The sequence below is a fragment of the Alligator mississippiensis genome, chromosome 3, assembly GCF_030867095.1.
Source record: "Alligator mississippiensis isolate rAllMis1 chromosome 3, rAllMis1, whole genome shotgun sequence".
Lineage (NCBI taxonomy): Eukaryota > Metazoa > Chordata > Crocodylia > Alligatoridae > Alligator > Alligator mississippiensis.
In genome coordinates this window covers 40,063,856-40,086,841 of record NC_081826.1, presented here as the reverse complement: position 1 = coordinate 40,086,841, position 22,986 = coordinate 40,063,856, and the positions used below count along the sequence as shown (strand labels likewise).

General features: G+C 46.7%; 1 protein-coding gene across 4 annotated transcripts in view; it reads right to left on the bottom strand.

The window, feature by feature from the left end:
* The window catches only part of STK3 (serine/threonine kinase 3), a 305,616-nt gene that overhangs the window by 267,084 nt on the left and 15,546 nt on the right, over nucleotides 1-22,986 (bottom strand). For all 4 annotated transcript variants that reach the window (XM_059723848.1, XM_059723847.1, XM_059723850.1 and 1 more), the window contains exon 4: nucleotides 16,444-16,558. In XM_059723848.1, coding sequence (XP_059579831.1) covers nucleotides 16,444-16,558 — 115 coding nt within the window. The remainder of the gene's footprint in view (nucleotides 1-16,443; nucleotides 16,559-22,986) is intronic.

Sequence of the window (22,986 nt, the reverse complement as noted above, 5' to 3'; positions counted from 1 at the left end):
AGGGTTGCATTTCCTAGACCAGAGACAATACAGTGTCTTTAAATCTTGATGATTCCTAAGCAAGCAGCAGCCATCTAAAGACAATGACATGGTTAAATCCTAGAAAAGGCAATCCTGCCAGGTTTGTGTATGGGGCTGGGGGCAGTTAGATAATGGAAAATCCCTGAACAGGAAAGCTGAAGACTAAAACTGAAAAAACTGATTGAGACTGAAAAACACAGAGTTGGAGAGACTTAAAGAAAAATCTCAGAAGCTTGAGTATGGGAAAAGAACAGAGGGTTAAATTTTTGTATAGAGGGGTTTCATTTAACTACAACAGCAGTCAAGGGAAAACAGAACTGGCTAGATGAAAGAAACTATGAGTTAGAGAAGCCACATGGAAGAGGGGGATGCTGGACTCCTTGGGGGACTCTAATGTATGCCAAGAGAACACTAGTAAGCATGAAAAAAATTGAAGGAAGAATGTGCATATAGGATTTCAGGTAAAACAACTAAGGGTAGGGAGGAATTGAAAAGATGGGGAGTTTACTTTTTCTTAAAACTGTCTATTAAAGCTGCTTCACTCAGTACATACCCATCCATTCTAGTCCTTGGTGCATAAATTCTACTGATTTATACGTCCTTGTTGACAAATGTACACATCACAGTAACTTACACTAACATTTATCTACATTTGGCTCGTGCTTACACTAGGTCTCAATATACTGTATTTACTCAAATTCAACATGAGGGGTTTTTTTGTTTGTTTTTTAACCACCCATTCAATGTGTCAGGGGAAAAAAGCCATGTCTCAGATTTGAGTACCAGCCCAGGACTGGCAGCTACTGCAGTTCTGGCTCCAGCCCCACCTGTGTATAGAATCTAAGATAACCGTCCCAATAATTAGATGTTATGCATGGAAAATTAAAATTTGTCGAACAGTCTTCTTATATTAGTCTCCCCCACTGCTGTGGCGGGTAAAGCAGACTCCTGGCCCTTGCCCTCTAGCATGACCTGTGGTACCAGCCCCTGTGCCATCCATCTCTTGCCCCTTTGACACCTGTTGAATAGAGGGGGGGAAATCTCATATTGGATTTGAGTAAATATAGTAATTATTGGGGAATCCTTTTAAATTTGAAATAATCTTAGATTCAGGTAAATAAAGTATGCACACGTGTGCGTGTATGCACACATTGTATATGTACCACTACAAAGACTGTTTTTAAATATATAAAAAAAGGTACAGTTTTAAATTGCATACAATGCATCTTGTCTTTAAAAAAAAGCTCCAAGTATGCTTGTTCCCTTGCCCATGAAATGATGACACATTATTTATTGAAAAGCACAAATATCAATTAGTCACTGTTGTATGAACACACAGTGAAAGAGTCTATTACAGGGACTTTGTTCAAGAGAAAAGAGTTGAGGCGATTGAATGTCTTGACTTTTTGCCATTTGAATATCAATCTCAATGATGAATTAAATGTAGGTTAATACAGATACTTAAATATATATAATTGTATTTACATATGCAATTCTTTAGACAACTTTAACAGCTATGTAAGTTTAGCATCACTTAACTATGGCAACTCTAAATTTTATTTATGTACTTTCTTCTTGCACTAAATAAAAAGTTGAGAGAGAAGGAAAAATTTTTTTTTTTTTTTTTAAATAGGAAAACCTGGTAACTAAGAGGTATAACACAGATTAAAGTGTCTAGTGTCAGTTTTGTGTAGTAACTGTAGTAAACTGTTTGGGGTTTTGTTTTTTTTTTTTAAGATTTCATACTTGTACTTCTAGCCAATTGATTCATCCCATTTAGCAGGATAAGCTGCAACTTTATCCATTCAAATAATTCAGTTTAGCATTCAAAATGATATTGTCCATGTCTAAAGTGATAATGTGTCACCTAGAGATTGACTAATTCTTGGGGAGGAAATGTATAGATCTGCTGTGGGATGACTAACAGTTGATGCTGTGCAAAAAGAAAAAACCTCTCACCGTTAAAAAAATGCCACATGCTCAGATATAGGCATACTGATCTAAGTTATCCCCTGATCTGAATATTATAATCAGGGATCTGGGTTTTTCGTTTCCCCATGGGAAAACAGAGAAAACCACAGATTTCCCCTTTTTATCAGAGAAAATGTGGATTCCCTGCTTTTGCAAACAGCTCTGCTGGCTGGCTGAGCTCCAGCTGGCAAAAGCTGTTTGCAAACAGGGCAGGAAACCCCAGCCCTGCCCGGAGAGGGAGGGGGAGGGGGAGGGCGAGGTCTGAGACGCACTCAGCCACAGCTCCGCTCAGCTCAGGTCAGCCTGACTCTCCTCCTGGAGCCTATGAGGTAAGTGGGGTTTGCAAGGGGCTGGGGGCCCCTCTGGCAGGGCTGGGGGGAGCCAGGGGTCAGCCCCACCCCCATCCAAGCAGGCGGCAGCAGTGGAAAAGCCAGCTCCATACTGCTTCTGCTGCAGCTGCCTGCTGTTGGGGGCAAGGATCTGCAGACTTGGGGCCCTGGCCCCATAGCCCTGGCAGCTGTGGGCCTCTCTGGCAGAGCTGGGGGGCAAGAGGCATGAGTAGGGCGGGGGGGGCTGTTATGGGGGCAGTGAGGGGCACCAGCAGGACTGAGGGGCGCTGCAGGGGGCTTTTAATTTTAATAACAGATTTTGGGGGGTTTGTCAGAGAATTTGCAATTTTTCACCAGAGATTTTGTGATTTTTTTAATCAGAGAAAAAACAGGATCCCTGCTTATGACACACCAGGCCAGCAATGACTTTCATCCACTGTGACTATGCAGCAGCAGTTTCCCCTTCCCCAAGTCAGTGCCCGGGGGACTACCCCACTTGCCCCGCCCCAGTTAACGCCACTACCTAGACCAGGGTGGTCAATTATTGGGCTGAAGGGCCACTTAAGGAGTTTTGGTGAGCTGTTGAGGGGAGCGGGGGGGGACGGGGGGGACACAATCCTATCCAGCCCACTGGTCACCGCCGGGAGCCTGAGGAGGGAGGGCTGCACCCAACACCACTCCACTCTGCTGCAGCTGGGGCCGAGCCAGGCCACACGGTGTGAAGACCCCTACATCCCACCACATCCATCCCACCTCCCACCCAGCTTCCTGATGGCACTGTGAAGCCTGGCACAGCAGTTGCTGGCAGCCAGGCTTGCACAGGAGGGACATGATGCAGCAAACCAAGCAACCATCCTGCCCACACACCACACTGAACTTCTGCCCACCAGCGCATGACCCTAGGAAAGTCAGGGATGGCTGCCCCAGCCTGAGCCCCCAAAACAGCTAGCAGGTACTAGTCGTACCACAGCAGCAGAGGCTCATCATAGTGGGCAGCTGAAACACCTTGGTGTGCAGGCCATATTTTGCCCACCCTTGGCCTAGATCTATCTTAAAGGCCCCAAATTCTGACATTAGATTCACGCAGAACCTTGATGACTTGAACTGCATGCCTGTAGTCCAAAGGCCCACCCATATAAAACTAATGCAAGATCAGAGACTTGGAGGAATGATTTTCAGCCCTTTTTCATTTGCAGACCCCTAAGAAGTTTTGAATGGAGCTATGGACCCCCTTGCATTGTAAGTGCAGGTATTCACATACTTTTGATTGATCACAATCATCTTTCATGGAACCCTTAGACATAGTCTGCAAACTCCCAGGAGTCCACAGACCACAGGTTGAAAGCCACTGCCTTAGAATGTGAGCTCTTTGGGAAAACAGTTATTTCTCTGTCCTGTTCTATACCAGGCATTTCAGCTCTGCAACACACTTCTTCCTAATCAAATACATTTTGTAACCCTCTTTTCACATATTTGGATGTACAGACTCCACTTTTGGGGGAAGATGACCTAAACAAAGTTTAGCACAGGGTTCAGGAGAGGGGAGAACTAGTTCTACTTGTGTATCTTCTGGTGGCTAGAGGCAGCTTAGGACCACAACAGCCCAAGATATTTAGCTTCAGGAGCTGCTCTGATATGTGCTGTTTGCAACAGCTACTCAAAAAAAAAACAAAAAAAAAACCCAAGAATCACTGGCAGCCCTTAATAATTGGTGCAGTTTGCTCCAACCAGGTCCTCCCCTAACTACTTCTTCCCATCAAAGACACTGCGAGGAGCTGATATAGGTACTTTCCCCTACTCTTATGCTATTTTCAGGCTCTTCTGTGGCAAGAATCACCAGCTAAAAAGTCCCTGTATACACAGCCAGCTTATAAGGGATGTCAGAAAGCCCAGAAATAGGGTCATGCTTCGGCTTTTCAGAGTGTGTGGTCACTGGTTACATCACCGCAGACAATAAAAGGGAACAGAAGCAAGATGTCCCAGGAAGTAAAACTGATTTACTTCCATTTTCAATAACAAAGGACGACAATTCATTTTAGATCAGGCACAAGGAGAAGAGTGCACATGAAATACAGTACTGAAACAGAATACTACAATTTGAAGAACATATACACACCATTTTATTATTTGGGACCTTGCTCCACAGTGGTCCAGGCTGACTGGGGCAATGAGGTTGGTGAGCGAGTTTCCCTTTAAACGGTAAGCAGCCATCAACCATAGATTCATAGATGTTAGGGTCAGAAGGGACCTCAATAGATCATCGAGTCCGACACCTCCTCTTGAAGACGCCCAGAGTAGGGGGTGGGAAAACTGGGCCGCTGCACAAATAGGCACTTTAATAAAACAGAGTGGCTTTCAACTCCATGCTCTGTCTACATCAACTGGGCCACTGCTCCCTCACAGCTTGCCCAACCCATTCCACCTCCTACAACGGTGCCCAAACTTTTTGCCAGCAGGCCAGATTAACAATGCCCATCCATCTGCAAGCTGGATCCAGCCAATGCACCTGAGCCAGTGCCCAAATGGGCATGGTGAGCACCTTTTGGCTGCACTGGGAAAGGGAGGGGGGCAGCAAGACAGCCCCACAAGGGAAAGAAGCTTGACCCAGCCCAGTGAAAACTAAAGGGAGTGTGACTTCGCCCTGCAGGGGATGGGGAGGGGGAGAATGGGGGTATGGCCAAGGCCCAACACAACTCCATAGGAGGAAAGGGGCATGGCCTAACCCTCTACCTGACTCAAGAAGTCTATGGGCCAAAGAGAGGCAAAGCGCTGCTCGACCTCGTACTGGCTACTGGGGATGATCTAGTCGGCGACCTAGTGATCGATGGGAAGCTGGGTGACCGCAACCACGAGCTGATCACCTTCACCATCCACCAAAAAGCTGACAAGTCAGTCAGCAACACGGAAGTCCTTGACTTCAGGAAAGCAGACTTTGACAAGCTCAGGAGGCTTGTCAGTGAGGCCCTAAGGGACCATGACCCCAGGGAGAGGGGAGTTCAAGAAGAGTGGTTGCTCCTCAAGGGAGCGATCCTCAATGCACAAACTAAGTCTATTCCATCACAGAGGAAAGGCAGCAAGAGGGCACAGCAGCCCCCCTGGCTCTCCAGGGACCTAGCAGACCTCCTGAGGCTAAAAAGAAAGGCCTACAAAGGATGGGAGTCACCTCCAAGGAGGATTATTCTGCACTGGTCTGGTCCTGCAGGGAGCATCCTCCATGATTCACTGGCTGGAAAAATGGCTCCGGGGTCAGACCCAGAGGGTAGTAATTGATGCAAGTCACTCATCTTGGTGTCCTGTGACCAGTGGGGTCCCCCAAGGCTCTGTCCTTGGACCCATACTGTTCAACATCTTCATTAATGATGTGGACACTGGAGTCAGAAGCAGACTGACCAAGTTTGCCTATGACACCAAACTTTGGGGCAAAGCATCCACACCAGAAGACAGGCGGGTGATCCAGGCTCCTGCTGAGCCTGTCCAGGTGTGGGCGAACGAGAATCTGATGGTGTTCAATGCCGATAAGTGCAAGGTTCTCCACCTTGGGAAGAAAAATCTGCAGCATCCTTATAGGCTTGGTAGTGCTATGTTGGCTAGCACTATGGAAGAAAGAGACTTGGGGGTCATCATTGACCACAAGATGAACATGAGCCTGCAATGCGATGCTGCAGCTAGTAAAGCAACCAAAATGCTGGCTTGCATCTGTAGATGCTTCTCAAGTAAATCCCGGGACGTCATTCTCCCCTTGTACTCGGCCTTAGTGAGGCCGCAGCTGGAGTACTGCGTCCAGTTTTGGGCTCCACAATTCAAAAAGAATGTGGAGAAGCTTGAGAGAGTCCAGAGAAGAGACATGCGCATGATCAGAGGTCAGGGAAGCAGACCCTACGATGACAGACTGAGAGCCCTGGGGCTCTTTAGCCTGGAAAAGCGCAGGCTCAAGGGTGATCTGATGGCCACCTATAAGTTTATCAGGGGTGACCACCAGTATCTGGGGGAACGTTTGTTCACCAGAGCGCCCCAAGGGATGACGACAAGGTTGAACGGTCATAAACTACTACAAGACCGTTTCAGGCTGGACATAAGGAAGAATTTCTTTACTGTCTAAGCCCCCAAGGTCTGGAACAGCCTGCCACCGGAGGTGGTTCAAGCGCCTACATTGAACACCTTCAAGAGCAAACTGGATGCTTATCTTGCTGGGATCCTATGAACCCAGCTGACTTCCTGCCCTTTGGGCAGGGGGCTGCACTCAATCTTCCAAGGTCCCTTCCAGCCCTAATGTCTATGAAATCTATGAAAAGGAGGGAAGGAGACATGGCCAAGTCCTAATAGCCCCACAGAGAAGGAAAGGGGCATGGTCAAGCCTTGCGGTGATGGGGGAAAAGAGGGCATTGGCCAGGCCCCAACCTGTCCTATGGGTAGGGAAAGGGGCACCACCAACCCCATCCTAGAAGCTGGGCCCTGTGGCAGGGAAGGAGTCACAGCCCAGCCTGGCCCCAACTGGCTACACAGGGTATGGGGTGTAGGAGTCCACAGCAGGGAGGGTGGCTGTGTTAATGGCCACCACTAACCCACCAACATAATTTTCCTGAGCTGTGGGGAGCCCCATGGGTCACATGCAATGGCTCTGCAGGCCACATTTGGCCTGCAGGCTGGAGGTTGAGCACCCTAGCCAAGTGCACACATTTCTGTCCAACTGTCAGCAATGCAAGTTACTTAAGTGGCTGTCAGCCAACCACACACACCAGCACCTCTCAGATTCTCACCACTCCTGCCCCCAGAATGGAATCCATTGCAGGCAATGTAAATAATTGAGCAGCATTGTCAAGAAAGTATTTTTTAAAGCCACAACAAAATTCAGACTTTTGGGAGTCCCCCAGAGCACCCAGCCCCACAAAATACTAAAGCAGGGGCCAAGCAGTATCCCTACATACCCATCTGGCCACACCTCAATCAACCTAGAATGCATCAAAAACTGGTCAACTGCCAGGAATTCAAGTAATTGGCGAGTAACTTGAGGAAAGTGTTCTTTAAAAAGTTCAAAAGCTCTGGCAGCCCTGGAGCACCCAACCCTACAGGATCCCAGAAGCAGGGGTCCTAGAAGCTCCCACCCACTGTACAGATTTCAGTAACATACAGGAAGGGTCTTTCCTTTTGACTTGCATAGAGGTCAAGTAGAGTAGAAAATTGCAGTTGGGCTGGGTAATCACTATCACCCTGTTGAGGTGGTGCTACAGCCAGTGCTGTAGTTGGGGGGGGGGGGGGGGGGGGGGCGCAACCGCCCCAGACACCCAAGTGAAGGGATGCCAACAGGCACTGCCCAGCTGAAGCACGACGTGGGATGGAGCTGCAACTGGCTCATGTGGAATGGGGCAGGGGAAAGCATGTGCCCCCCCCCAGTCCGTGTACAGGGCAAGAGTAGGCTGCTGCTGCAGACTCTGCCCCAGGCACCAAACTTCCTTTCCACAGCACAGGCTACAGCACTGCAGTACCTAAAATGTGACATTCAACTTTGAATCCTTGGCAGCATACACATGGACACTTCTGACCTGGGGCAATTGTGAACTGGTTCCCAGTCATAGTGACTTTCATCCAATAGTGAGCTGTTACGTGTGTCCACAGCCTGAAATAGCATTCTCTCTAAAGACACTAATCAACTTGAGACCGAGTGCCTGATTCTTCAGAAGTTCTGCAATTGTAAATGAAATCTGCATTCCTGGAAGTGAAGTCACACCCATCTATCTGGACTGCTTCAATGCACGTGCAGAAGCCCATGATTAGAATCCTCAGAAACTTATCAACTGCCCCAACAGTAGACATCATGTGAATTTAGTCACCAAACTCTGTGTCAGTCTGAGCAGACGTCCTCTGGATAGCTTTTCATATCTTAGGCTACTAACTAAGTTGCCTCATTTTCCAATCTGGATTTTGCCTCTACATCATTTTTTTCATTGGCAGTCACCAAGGACATGTACCACATTTCACAGAATTATAGAAGTAGGGTCGGAAGGGACCTTGCAGATCTTCAGGTCCGACCCCACGCCTGGACAGGAAGAAGAAACTGGGCTCAAATGACCCCAGCCAGGTAAGCATCAAGCCGCTTCTTAAAGACCCCCAGGGTAGGAGCCAGCACCACTTCCCTTGGAAGTTGGTTCCAGATCGTAGCCGTCCTAACGGGGAAGTAGTTCTTACGGAAGTCTAATCTAAACCTACTCTCCAACAACTTGTGGCCGTTATTCCTTGTTATACCGGGGGGCGCTAGGGGAAACAAGGTCTCCCCCAAACCCTTCTGGTCCCCCCTAGTGAGTTTATAGACAGTCACCAGGTCCCCCCTCAGCCTTCTCTTGTGAAGGCTGAACAGGTTCAGGTCCCATAACCTCTCATTGTAGGGTCTGCCCTGCAGTCCCCAGATCATGCGGGTGGCCCTCCTCTGGACCCTCTCAATGTTGTCCACATCCCTCTTGAAGTGGGGTGCCCAGAACTGGACACAGTATTTCAGCTGTGGCCTGACCAGTGTCACAGAGGGGGAAGATCACCTCCTTGGACCTACTTGAGATGCACGATAAGGTCCGGTTAGCCCTGCCGACCGTGACCTCGCATTGTCGGCCTGTGTTCATCTTGGAGTCAATAATGACTCCAAGATCCCTTTCTGCCTCCGTGCTCTCAAGAGGGGAGTTTCCCATCTTATAAGTGTGCTGCTGGTTATTACTGCCCAAGTGCAGCACCCTGCACTTGTCCGTATTGAAACGCATCCTGTTTTTGTTAGCCCACCCTTGCAACCTATCCAGGTCTTTCTGCAGTCTCTCCCTCCCTGCTAATGTGCCCACCTCTCCCCATATTTTGGTATCATCAGAAAATTTGAACAGGTTGCTTTTCACCCCGTCATCCAAATTGCTGATAAAGAAATTGAAGAGTGCGGGCCCAAGGACCGAGCCATGGGGGACTCCACTGCCCACTTCCCCCAGGTCGAATATGACCCGTCTACCACCACCCTCTGAGTACGATCCTTCAGCCAATTTGCAATCCATCCGACCGTGTGGGCATCGATGCCACAGTCACCTAGTTTTTTAATGAGGATGGGGTGGTCGATAGTGTCAAAGGCCTTGCTGAAGTCCAGAAAGACTACATCCACTGTGACACCTGCATCCAATGCTTTTGTGACCTGATCGTAAAAGGCAATCAGGTTGGTCTGACATGACCTGCCCTTAAATGAAACCGTGCTGGTTGCCCTTGAGCATCATCCCCTATGCCGGCCTGTCACAGATGTGTTCCTTGATGATCTTCTCAAGGAGTTTCCCCAGGATTGAGTTAAGACTGACGGGCCTATAGTTGCCTGGGTCCTCCCTCCTCCCTTTCTTAAAGAAGGAGACCACATTGGCTATCTTCCAATCATCTGGCACCTGGCCCGAGCACCACAAGCGCTCGTAAAACCGTGCCAAGGGCCCTGCAATAACCCCTGTTAGCTCCCTCAACACCCTGGGGTGGAGAGCATCTGGACCTGCTGATCTGAACACATCCAGCCCCTCCAGCAGCACTCTAACCTGGTCCTCCTTAACCTTAGGTCTTGAGGCATTCCCCTCAAGTCCATCTTGAATCTTGGTGGGGGAGTCCTGGACCCTGCACAAGAAAACGGAAGTGAAGAATTTGTTAAAGAGGTCTGCTTTCTCCTCTGACACAACCACCAGATTGCCCAGCGTATCTTGCAGGGGCCCCACATTTCCTGGTGCCTTCTTCATCCTCCCTATATATTTGAAAAAGGACTTATTATCTTTGATCTTGGATGCTAGTCCTAGCTCTATGTCCGCCTTAGCTTTCCTAACAGCCCCCCTACAGGCCCGAGCAGTGCAGGTATACTCCTCTTTGGAGATCACCCCCCCCCTTTCCACTGGGTGTACACTGCCTTTTTGGCAGCCAGGCATTCCCGGACGTCCTTGGTGAGCCAGGGAGGCTTTTGGGCACTCTTGCCCCCTTTGCTTCTAGTTGGGATCGTTACCTCTTGGGCCCCAAGTATCGTCTCCTTAAGGAACAACCACTCATCTTGGGCACAGAATTCCCCTGCCCTTGAGAACCCCAGCGCCTCTCCCACCGATCTCCTCAACTCCTTGAAGTTGGCCCTCTTGAAGTCTAGGGCTACCGCCTTACTGCAGGTAATTTCCTCAAGGTCTGTCTTTAGATAAGACCCAAAATACAGAAACGCTGAGCATTTAGAGCTGAAAAAGTAGTCAGTGGAGAAACTACTTTAAATACAAACAGTATTCTATAGAGCAGTAAGTATTCTGAAAAATAAGGTACCTGGTGTCTCAAACCAAACAACCAAAATTAATGTAAGAACCTTAGTTTTGTTGGCTCATGAACACTGAGACTGAGGGCCAAATTAGTTCAGCAAACAGCAGAGCAAATTGGTTTGGGTTCAGAATGAACCCATTCTCTCACCATAATTTTCAAGCCAACTACCTCCAAAGTAAAAACTGCTTAGCATTTTTAAACTGGAATACTGAACAGCTGTCAGTAAATCTCAAGTACTTGGGAAGCCTAATAAACAGTGGCAGGAGTATGTGCAAAAAGCAGACACCAGCAGTTGCCACCATTATGTTCTGAGCTCCTCAGTGGAGGCATCCCAATACAAAATGTCCCCTCAGCTGATTGATGAGCATAATAAATTATTTATATGAGAATGAAATATGGACTTTGAGGAAGGCTGAGGAATGGTAGATTAATGTTTTCCATTTTTGCTGAGTTAAATCAGCTGCTTCATATACGCAAGTAGCTGACTCAACCAAAAGTGAGTATGGCTGAGACTACAACTTCCATCAGTGGCAGTTTTCTTAACAAGTAGATGCTATTAAGACGAAAAAAAACAATGAATTGCCGTGTTTATAGAAGGTGCACTTAGCACTCACAGGATCACCAACTTTAAATGGAGTAAGACTGGTACTCATGGACACATACTGAACATCTCAAGGACCATGGCTAGAGACTGCTCCAAGTGGCAATCTCCCTGGAATGCATCTTGATGAGAATCCGATCTTAGGCTGCTTGGAGATTTTTTTTTTAAACAAGCATTTTACTGGAAGAAGCAGCGAGTTACTTTGACCTGGCTCTGCAGCGTTGGTATAGATCAGGCACTTCAGCGGGGCTTTTTGGTGCTTTTAGCTAAAGCTGATTCAATCGGATATTAGATAAAAGCATCAAAAAAGCCCTATTAAAGCACCAAATTTATACAGGATGTCAGGGGAGCCAGGTGCAACTAATGCACTGTCTTCTGGGCATGTACTAGGCCAAGTTTAAAGTAAAGAACCACCTTCTGTGCATGTACACATGCATCTGCAAGCAGCCACCATCTCCAAGAGCCTCAGCTGCTCATTTATCAGCTGGGGATAAATGCAACAATTCATGCTACAAGGAATCTATTAATGAATTTATCTTAATTTCTGTGAAGAGCCCATATGCTATAAATGAAAAGCAGTTTGTGAGAAAAATTAATAAGTCTATTTTCAGAGCAGGGCTTGAATACTGTTCAGTTTATGACACTGCACCTTGCCTGCCCAATAAGGAAGAGGTAAAATATGAAATAGCTGATCATGCCATGAGCATTAAAAATCTGCTGAAGCAAGTGTGAGGAGGAGAGGAGCAAGAAAGATAGGTGATCTGGTAACGCATCTTAAAACAAAATTTATGTGCATGTGCTTCATGATACAAGGAAGGGGGATTTAAGTTAGACAGGCAGCCTTAGTTCTGGCATTTTGTACCTATTAAGGCTAAAAATAAAGCACTTACTTAAAAGAAGATTTTTAAGGTGCATACATAATGTATTAATACATCAAAAGGACTGTTGAACAACAGGGTAACTCCAACTGGCTCTGGTTAAGGAACAGTTTGAAAACACTTAACCTAGCTTTTAATATGCCATGTCCAACTCATTCCTGGTTCAAAGACATCTGAATAGATCTCTTCCTTAGGCCAAAGTTGGTTTTCCATAATTAGCTGATTTCAGAACATTCTGTTCCCATAATAGGAAACATTTAAAAGTGTTTCCAAGATTTATTCAGGTGAAGCTAAAACGAAACACCAATTCACATTAGTGTCACAAAATAAGATAGGAAAAAAAAACGCCTGAAAGACATAATTACTCTTTAAAATAGCTCACTCGCTCCAAAAAAATAAGAACTAAGTCCATCAGCAAAGACAGACTGACAGACTTCAAAAAGAACATCTGATAAAACTCAAACCATGGATACAATGAAGCTATTTGGGTACTTTTAAATAAATCTATAGCTTTATAACATTTTAATACAAATCAAAATCTATAGCTATTAGATATACATGATTGAGAAAATGTACTAGTGCTGCCTCCCACAAAGCAAGGTTTTCCATCGGACAAATTAGAAACTGTTTCTACAAACAACATGTAGTTCTCTAGATTGCTATAGAATCTGTTTAAAATGCTGCAGATTTTTTAAACAGAAAGTTGTATGAATTTGTCCACAGAAATCTTCAATCACTTCTTTTTTTTTTTTAATTATAAAAAAAAAAAAAAGATCATGCGTTAAGGGTCGTCATTTAACTTAGGACTAACATACTTTATTTGCTTTGACCCCTAATCCAGTAGTTCTCTACCTTCTAAGATGAAAAGTACCAACCCATAATTTTTCTTAATTTAGCAGCACCCCATTTCAAAAGCGTATTTCACTTTTGATATACTGAAAAATAATAGTTGGAGTGTTGTTGTAGCTCTGATGATCCAGAAAACAGGTAAGAAAAGGATTCATTATATCTGCTACTGAACTAACTGTGTAGTTGGGAGAGGTGTTGGACAAATTTGGGCATCAAGGGCCTTCCTCGGATCTAAGAAAAAGGCAGACACGCTGAACTAAAATAGGAGAGAAAAGATTCCATGTAAATACAAACAAACAGTCTGCTTGGAGGAAAGGTACAGGTAAATTAGAAGTGAAAAGGAATTCTCAGGAGCCCTCATAAAGTAATGCAGTAGAATAGGTAATCTAGTCAACAGTAGAGCAAGCCCGTGCAAGAAAGGAGAGGTTTGTTATTAACAGGGATCCGGTTTGCAGGGATCCTGTTTTTTCTCCCGCAGTCTCCACCCACAGAACCTGCAATAACCAGCAGTGCTGATGATCAGGCGATGTTCACTTGATCAACTCAAGCAGTCTCATTTCAGTTACACTGAGTTTCCTTCACTGGGGAATTTTCATGTTACTAGGCAGGTGAAACTGCTCAATTTTTAAGCTTATTCTGCAGCCTTTGATGTCATTAATTCTCTTGTAAACCACAGCAGCAGTCCCTCTTCAGTGACTCTATTCTTCTCTTTCAAAAAGAACCCAGACATCAATTGCAGGTTCATCAGCCCAAAGCTGTCTTTACTGCAAAGTACACAAAGGGTCTGGGTTGTTACTATTATGGTTCTAAACTGCCAGCAGGGTTACTGAGAGGACAGACAGCAGTGTAAATCAGTATGATGATTCTCATCATCACGATCACATCTGACTCAAGAAAACAGTCAAACAAGTTACCTGGTAACTAGATGAACTTTGGGCTTAGATGAAAGCTAGCAGGCCATAAAATAATCTAGACAGGACAGAGATACTATTGTTGTGCTGAAAAAAAATTATGCTAGTACAGGTAATAGAAGCATTCAACCTCCATGTCTTATTAGATTCTGGACGTACAATTGTTGATTGCAATCATGCATGCCTCTTCAACTGCATTTGGGGAGGGGTCGAGGAGAGGAAATAAAGAGTGCATTCTTTTTATCTCTCAGCTACAAAGCTTTTATATAGTCCTTTTCACCTCAGAGTAATATGCTGTACATGACACTTCGTGAGCTCATAAGGTAAACTGTGACTATCATTTGAAGCTACATTTAAAAGCACATTACATCTGGGCTCTTGAATCTGTACTGGCTCCAGTAAAAACTTTTGCTTTTTGGGTTAAGAACCTATTGTATCAAATGATGCCCTCTGATGCAAAAAAGGAGCAGGCCACAGCAGTTGAATGGGTTCTCAGATTTAGAATCTGTTTCTGGCCTATTGGAACAGCACCCAGATATATTAGCTTTCTGGGCATACTGCAAAGCCATATTCTCCCCTCTCTGTTTTTTGGCAAGGGGGAGATGAGCTGAGGGTCAGAAGAGGCTGGCAAATTGCATGGTGCATTCCTAAGTTCCATGGGAGGCACAAAGAGCAAAGAATTGATGCTCAGAGATTTTTCTCTCCCCTTTTACAAAATTAATATGGGAGGAAAGCTTTCTATCCTTTTCCTCATCTAATTTTAAAATAGGAAAGTTGATTGTAGTCACAGCATTTACCTCCATTTGCCAAATATTTCTTTAGTTTGAGGAGGTAATGACATCAAATACTGAAAAACTGCTACGTTTGTACTTTTATCTACCTCTTACCTCCAATTGGATATTTTTCCCCAAACCATCTTCATTCTGTATGCTTTTCTGATGATTTAGGTAAAATCTAATATCTATAACAATGAATATCAGTGGCCATTTAATATGTATTCTGTCAAAATAAGAATTAACTCCTGCTTTACTTTAAATGAAGTGGTTTATTCTTCCTTGTGGAAAACAGAAATATAGCAAAGCAAGTTTCCAACTTATTGTTTCCACAAACAAACTTTATTTTAGGTGAACCACAAAGTATTGAAGTATTTAAGCAGACTTATTCTAGTAACATATAGTCAGAAGTTTTCCATCATGTAATAAAGTCATACAGCAATCAAGTTACTGTTCCACAAAATCAAGAGTATAAGTTGTCTTGCTGTTCTTCAGTCATTGCAGAACAAAAATAAAGTAGTTCCTTTCTTATAAATTATGGCAACCACTAATGGGATGCACAGCTTGCCTTAGGTTACTAAGGTAAATAGCTTTCTCATTTAGGTTTACAGCATAAACAGTTAATTCTGTTTCCACTAAAATCAGTTTTAAAATTATGTATAGGTTTATTAAACTAGCTAAATGTCTTTCAAAACAGCCTGAAATGATTTGCCAGGGAGAATAAGTGAGGTTGGAAGGGACAGACTATAATTTTAAGGGCACATATTTTAAAATACAGCTATTGAGGCAAATAAGAGCAACTCCTTCTGTTCTACTTATAAGATGTACGAGAGAAAAGAACTTCTTCATTTTTAAACTAGAAAGATGTACAAGAATCAATACAACATGTATAACACATGTGCAAACAGTGAAAAATTTCGGTCCTGGTCTCCCATTACAAACTGATGAAACTGTAAGAAGGCAGGAAGTCTGGACAGCATTTATTTAAACTGTAACCAATAAAAAAAAAAAAAAACAACCTAAGTACAGATGCTTTCCAGGAAAAGCCTGAACTACTGAAAGTGGCTTATGGCTGGACTCTGGGAGTATTTTCACAAACTCAACGTTTTAGGAATGAATTTCACTTATGAAACCTCTTTGCAAATCTAATTTAACTACTTTAATATAAACATGGTACGTAGGTACAAAGACAAAAAGAACTGCAATCAGCTTTCATATTAAAGAGAAGGGAGGTTGCATGGTATAGTTTATAGATCTAGAAGTTTCATAAATAATGGAAAGAATGGGGAATTAAGTTTCATTGTATATAGGGCGGGGAGAAGTCAAAACAAAATGCTGAAATGTTTTTTGGGGGAAGAAAAATCAGTGACAAAGGAGAGCCAAGCCCCCCTAACTTCTACACAATTATACAATAACTGAGAGATACCATTGTGATGGCAATTGAGAGGTGAAAAAGTTACAAACTTTTAGTTAGTGAAGAAAAGAATTCACAATTCAGAACTAAAAGGTTTGAGCACTGTCTTATTCAGATATGTAGAGCTACCAAATAACCACCCTCCCCCAAATATTTTACAATTTGAGACATCAAGTGAATATACAGCACTTGTGTGGCTACATAAATATCATACTGTAGCATTTGGGGCCCAGTTCTAGAGAAGTAATCCCAACTTTCAATTCCCATTCATCTCAATGGAATTTAAGAATGTACACTGTTGAGGGCAATTTTTTTTTAAATCCCTTCAAGTTTATGCAAAGCAAGTAATAGAATAAAAACAACATTAGAATGAATTTAAACAATAATGTATAAATATACATTTAGAAAAAGGAACTTACTGTTTTATTCCGTAATCTAATTATGTCCGAGACAGAGCCAGCTCCGCAATACTCCATAACAATCCAGAGATCTGTGTTCTTAAAGTAGCTGCCATAGTACTTGACAACATAGGGACTACATAAACACAAGAATTAAGCGTTATAAATTACTGATCACCACCACTGTGCAAAGATCTCCAGGATCAACTGTGCAATAGGAAAAGATTTTGAGAATTAAGACAACCAAAGACTTTGAATTCCGTCAGCTACACATGCAAAAAATCAAGATGGGACTGTTAAGTCAAGCCTTTTGAAGACCTCGATTAAAAACTAAAAGTTTGGTTATGCAACCCAATAAAGGCAGATATTAAATAAAATCATCCTATGTTCTTCAAATAAAAATCTTCCCAAATCACCAACTGCTTTCTGAGGGATGGAAAGCACCTTCTTCTTCCTCTACTGAAACACCCTTTCACTTGGAAATGTCTATTTCCACTTTCAACAGGCTTCTCTTGTTCTCTCCCAAGCCTTAAGCAAGCACTACTTAGCTTCTCCCAAGATTCTCCTTTTCTTCCTGGCAACCTGAAGGAATTTAAAACTTCAAGCACAAACATGGATAGTCATCTGAAGACAGAATCTAACACTTAGTTAGACAAGTATATCTGTATTCCCCAAGCATAATTTTCCACATTTCGTTTTAACATGAGACTTAAAATACCATAAATTTTAAGGGTTGCATTATCAATGTGTCAAAGGATATAATGACTACCCTAAGGAGCTTAGAGTCCAAAGGCACAAGTGGGTGTGGTAGAAAACATTATCCAAATGAGTACATCCAGTCAGAAAGAATCAGTTCCAGAGGCTGCAATGCTTAATGAAATTGGAGTTTTCATCCTGGCAGCTACTACTTCTTGCAGTTTGCCAGTTAAGGTATTTATTCAGGTTTCTGACATTTGCTCCTGCCAGTGTAGCCTTCAGTTTGGTACATAACTCACATCCACAGCTTATTTATGGAACCTTCATTCGCACTTCCCCTTACCTAGATCACAACATTTCTGTTGTTTCCGCTAGGTACAGAGATGAAATAATTATATGAGCATGGCAATGGGGGCTGACCTTTTTGGCAGGCATGCCACAAATTAAGCCCTCCAAGTGCCACTGTGATCCCCTTCCCCTGCTTTACACACCCTGCCCCATCTGCCACTGTGCTGTCTATTCCCTCTTAATCTGCTGCATGCAACAGAGACCTGTCCTCCTTGTGACATGGCCGCCCATGCAACATAGCATGATACCCTAAGATGTTATATTTGCATGCTCCTATAAGATTAGGAGGGAACAAAACTATTAAGTACTTTAGCCACATATTCAAGGCCCAAGTTACGGGGGTTTGGCTCCCACAGATTCCTATAGGAGCTTAAAGATATAAAAACTTGTGTCATAATAAATGTAAAACTTCTGCTCCCCTTTTAAAACAGGTGAAAGCTACTGGCCATAGCCTCTATCAGTATGTTCTAGAGTTGTATCTAATACAAAGACTGTGAGGGAATGACATCACAGAAAGATACTGTACGTATCTCAACAGTGAATCTCAACCAAAATGCCATGGCACCCCAGGGTGCCATGAGAAAATTTTAAAGGTGCCACATAATATTAGCACAGCTAGGTGTGCAAATACCTACACATAACTCATAAGAAAAACCCAGAAGGCGCATCCCCAACTCTGTCCTTACAGACAGGCCAGGGGATTTTTGTGCCCTCAAAATGGGGAGAGTGTTTGCAAGCAGGAGGTTTCACCTATTTGCAGACATGAGCCCCAAGTCAGAACAGTACCAGGGCTGTTTTCCTACAACAGGGGCAGGCAGAATATGGCCCATGAGGCCATTCTATCCAGCCCATGGGGCCCCTAAAAAATGTAGAAAATTAATATTGATCTGTCCTTGGTTCCTGTCAAAAATGATAGAAACCAGGGGCAGTAGGACCCAGGGGAAGCCCAGTGGGCTCCTGCAACAGCAGGGCCCACCCAGCCCCACCAGCCAGAAGCCCCAGCCGGGGTTTCTGGCCTGGGACCATGTGGCTGCCCTGGCACCAGAACCTCAGGTAATGGGGGGGGAGGGGGGAGGACCCTGGGGAAAAGCTGAGTGCGGGGAAAAAGCAGCCCCTCGCCCGCCCCATGGCCCGCGCTCCCTGCTGCAGCCAACTGCAGCCCACATGGGGGTGTCCCGAGCAGGCACAGGCAGCCCCACACAGGCTATGAGCAGTTGGTGTCCTGCGCTACAAGCACAGGGCGGGTGAGGAGCCACTTTTCCCCCATGCTCAGCACTAGCTCGTCCCCTGCCGGGGAGCAGGGGGTTGGGGCTGCACATTGCCCCCTCGCCTGTACTGCGGGGCTGGGAGGCACCGGGAGTGAGTGGGAAACTGGAGCCCACACCGATGTGTCCCAGAGCCAGCACCAGCAGGGCCCAGAGCAGGGCAAAAGGAGTACAGGGTCCCGGCCAGCAAGGGCTCTGTGGGAGCTGGGCCAGCTCCCCCGTCTCCCTGCTGGTGCAGCCCAGCCCAGCTCCGCAGACCCCTGTCATCCTGCACCCTGCTCTGGGCCCCGCCAGTGCTGGCCCCGAGACATTGGGACACTGGTCCCAAGATGGTGACCAGGAGGGAGGGGCACCTGTCAAGGGGCAGGGCTACCCATGCAGCCCTAGACAGCTTGCCAAGGCTGGCTAAGTGGCCCTCTGCCCAAAATAATTGCCTGCCCCTGTCCTACAAGATCAGACCCAGCTGATCATTTTCAAAGATGATATCTGTTTCCAATCAAGGAGAAGGTTAAGGGATACCAATCACAGTCTCCAACTTGCTGCTTACGGATGAAAAATTTGATAAGAGAGAACTTTAATTAGCAAAGATACAATTAGATCCAATGGCTGGAAACTAGAACTGGTCAAATTCAGAGTGAAAATAAGGTACACTTTTTTAAAACAGTGATCAATACAACTTATACATACACACCTTCATAGAATCGTATCACAGAATCATAGAAGCAGGGTCGGAAGGGACCTTGTAGATCTTCAAGTCCGACCCCCCTGCCTGGGCAGGGGGGAAGTGGGCTCAAGTGACCCCAGCCAGGTAGGCATCGAGCCGCTTCTTAAAGACCTCCAGGGTAGGAGCCAGCACCACTTCCCTTGGAAGGTGGTTCCAGGTCCTAGCCGCCCGAACTGTGAAGTAGTCCCTACAGATGTCTAATCTAAACCTACTCTCCAACAACTTGTGGCCGTTATTCCTTGTTATCCCGGGGGACGCTAGGGGAAACAAGGTCTCCCCCAAATGGGATCATCTGACCTTTGAAAGGTCAGATATTTTTCTAAAAGGTATTCACTAATTCACCCACAGCTATTTAATTATTTAAGAAGTCTAACAGCCTGCATGATACAGATGGTCAAACTAGAACAGGGTCGGGCAATTTTTTCGGGGCACTTACTCTGTTTTGGCAAGCTGTTGAAGGCTGCATGATTAGCCCACCCCTTGACAGGTGCCCCACCCCCTGGTCACCATCTTGGGACCAATATCCCAGGACCAGCACTGGTGGGGCCTAGAGCACGGTTCAGGCTGGCAGTGGTCTGTGAAGCTGGGCTGGGCTGGGCTGCACCAGAAGGGAGAGGGGGTAGCTTGCCCAGCTCCATAGAGCCCCTGCTGGCCAGGACCCCGTACTCCTGCCACCCTGCTCTGGGCTTCGCGGCGCTGGCTCCAAGACACCTGCGTGGGCCCCATGCAGCTGCTCACTCCCAGTGTACCCCAGCCCTGCGGTACAGGCAGGGGACAGCGTGCAGCCCCTGCTCCCTGGCAGGGAAGGAGCTGGTACTGAGCATGGGGAAAAGCAGCCCCTCCCCTGCCCCATGGATGGCACTCCCTGCTGCAGCTGCTTGCAGCCAACACGAGGCTGTCCTGAGCAGGTACAGGCAGCCCCACACGGGCTGCAAGCAGCTGCGGCACTGGGCGGGAGAAGGGTTGCTTTTCCCCGTGCTCAGCACCAGCTTGTAACCCGTCCCCGCTGCCAGCCTGGGCCCCACGCTGGCTCCGGGCTCACCTGTTGGGGCTGCACTACAGTGGCAGCAGCTGCGGGCCCCCCGCTTGCCCTGCCAGGCAGCATTTACTGCTGCTCCCCACTCGGAGCTCGCGCGCTGGGCAGCACAGGGGCGGCAGTGGCAGCCTCACTGAAGCCAACCACAGTGCAAGCTCCAGGCAGGCAGCAGCAGCAAACATTGCCTGGCGCAGCAAGCGGGGGGCCGCAGTTGCTGCTGCCATAAACAGCCCTGATGGACGAGCCCAGAGCCAGCGCAGGGCTCAGGCTGGTAGCGGGGCTGAGTTACAAGCTGGTGCTGAGTGCAGAGGAAAAAGCAGTCCCTCGCCCGCTCAGGACAGCCCCAGCATGGGCAGCAAGCAGCTGCAACAGGGAGCACCAGCCACAAGGTGGGGCAGGGGCTACTTTTCCCCACGCTCCGCACCAGCTCCTTCCGTGCCCTGTCCTCCTCACTCCTTACTTGAGCTTCCCACGACAGGGCAGCCGTGTGGTCCCAGGCCAGAGGACCTTGCTGAGGCATCCGGGGGCCTGGGTGGGCCCTGCTCTTGCAGGAGCCTGCCAAGGATTCCCCTGGGTCCGGTTCCTGTCATTTTTGACAGGAACCAAGGACAGATAAATTTTAATTTTCAGAATTTTTTTAGGGGCCCCACAGGCCAGATAGAATGGCCTCACAGGCCGGATTTAACCCATGGGCCAGATTTTGCCCATCCCTGGACTAGAAGATCACAATTTTCCCTTCTGGTATTCTAACCTCTTTTTATGATATCAAGATGGAGTCTGTTGTTGGTCATCTCCTACCCCCTGATCCCCACCCCCCCCCCCCCCCCCATGTGCTTCCAGTGTACTTAAAAATAAGAAAGAAATAAAGAGTAAGAAATTAAAATACAAAATATTATGTTAAAAGAATGTAAAGTTTACAAAGTCAAAGACTCAGCAGGCACTGAGTGGCAGAATTAATGCTTCAAATTCAATTCCTGTTCAGGAACTGAAAGCTTCCTGTTCAGCCCCCTTTTCTCCATATGAGACTGCATCAGTGCACCTCTAACATATATCAGATCGGCACTGATATAAAGAAAATTGGCTGCATCAGATACCAGCCCGATAGGGCCAATAACTTGGCTGATAAATGCCCATGCTGTGCACAGCCGCAGCACAGCACTCAGGCAGAGGAAAAGAGCTGGCAGCCTGGAGAGTTGCCTCCAACTGGTAAGTCCAGTGTAGCAGAAGGGGAGGGGAGAGGGGGCAGATCAACACCCCCTGCGGTGAGGGAGGGGCAGGAACAGGCGCTGCCCTGGCAGGAGGCGGAGCCACAGCTCGTCGGAGGGGCGGGGGTGCAGAAGGAGGTGGCTCCTGCCACTACTTGCATCCTGGAAGGGCACAGGGGGAGCATGTGGTCCTCGGATCTGTGCAGGGCAGGGCAGGGCGGTCTGCAGGGGCTTGTCTGGTTGGTGGCCGAGCTCGAAAAGGACATTGGGAGGATGCTGCGTCCACCCCAAAATTTTGATGCCGCTTCGCTCCCAGCGCCACCAGCCACCCGCACAGCCCCAGCTCAATGCCCTGCTTCCACCCACATGCCAGGAAAAGCCAGGGCTGCACTGGGCAGCTGGCAACAGCAGCAAAATTTGAGGTGGATGCAGCATCCTCCCAGAGCCACCGCCACCACCCTGAGCCCAGCCCCTGCCAAGAAGAGCCCCACACAGCCCTGGCTGCAGCCCTCCCCACCCTGCCCCACGCAGATCCAGGAGGCACATGCCCCTCCCCCCGTGCCCTCCTGGGGTGCAAGCAGAAGCAGAAGCCAGTTCCCACCCCCCCACCCATGCCTCCAGCCTGTCCCCCTGACCCGCCAGGGCAACACCTGCCCCTGCCCCCTCCTTCGCCAAGGGGGGCATTTATCTCCCCCCCTCCCCCGGCTTACCAGCTGGAAGCTGCGATACCAGCTGTATCAGAAATCAGATCAGTATTGGCCAATATGCCGCCTTAAATATCAGCTATCTGTATTGGCCCCCAAAATCTCTATTGGTGCATCTCTAATATATGGTCATCACATCCTATTTTTTCCAGAAGACCTCAGGACTCATGGTTATGGCAGTTGAATACTGTCTGGAAAAACTCCCTTTTACCCCCACCTCAGTCATAGGGAAGATGGACAAGGACAGACTGAGTAAGAAGGAATTCCTCAGGATATCTGAAAAAGCAGCTGTGCAGTACACACTCTCAATTATCCAAAACTTACTGAAGAACTCACTGAGAAGTCATTTGGACAGAAATTTATTCAGATAAGAACCATAATAAGGTGCATTAAAAGTGCAGAGTTTCTGCTCGGTGCATTTGGGGGGAGGGGGGGGGGGGGGGGAGGGAGAGGGAGATAAATAAAAATCATCTCTGTGGGCCAGATTTGGCCTACAGGCCACAGGTTGCCAAACACAGAGTTAAAGGATCTTTCTCCAAGCAAAAACACCCCCTTTTCTTCCCCCCCCAAAAGAGAACTTAAATCC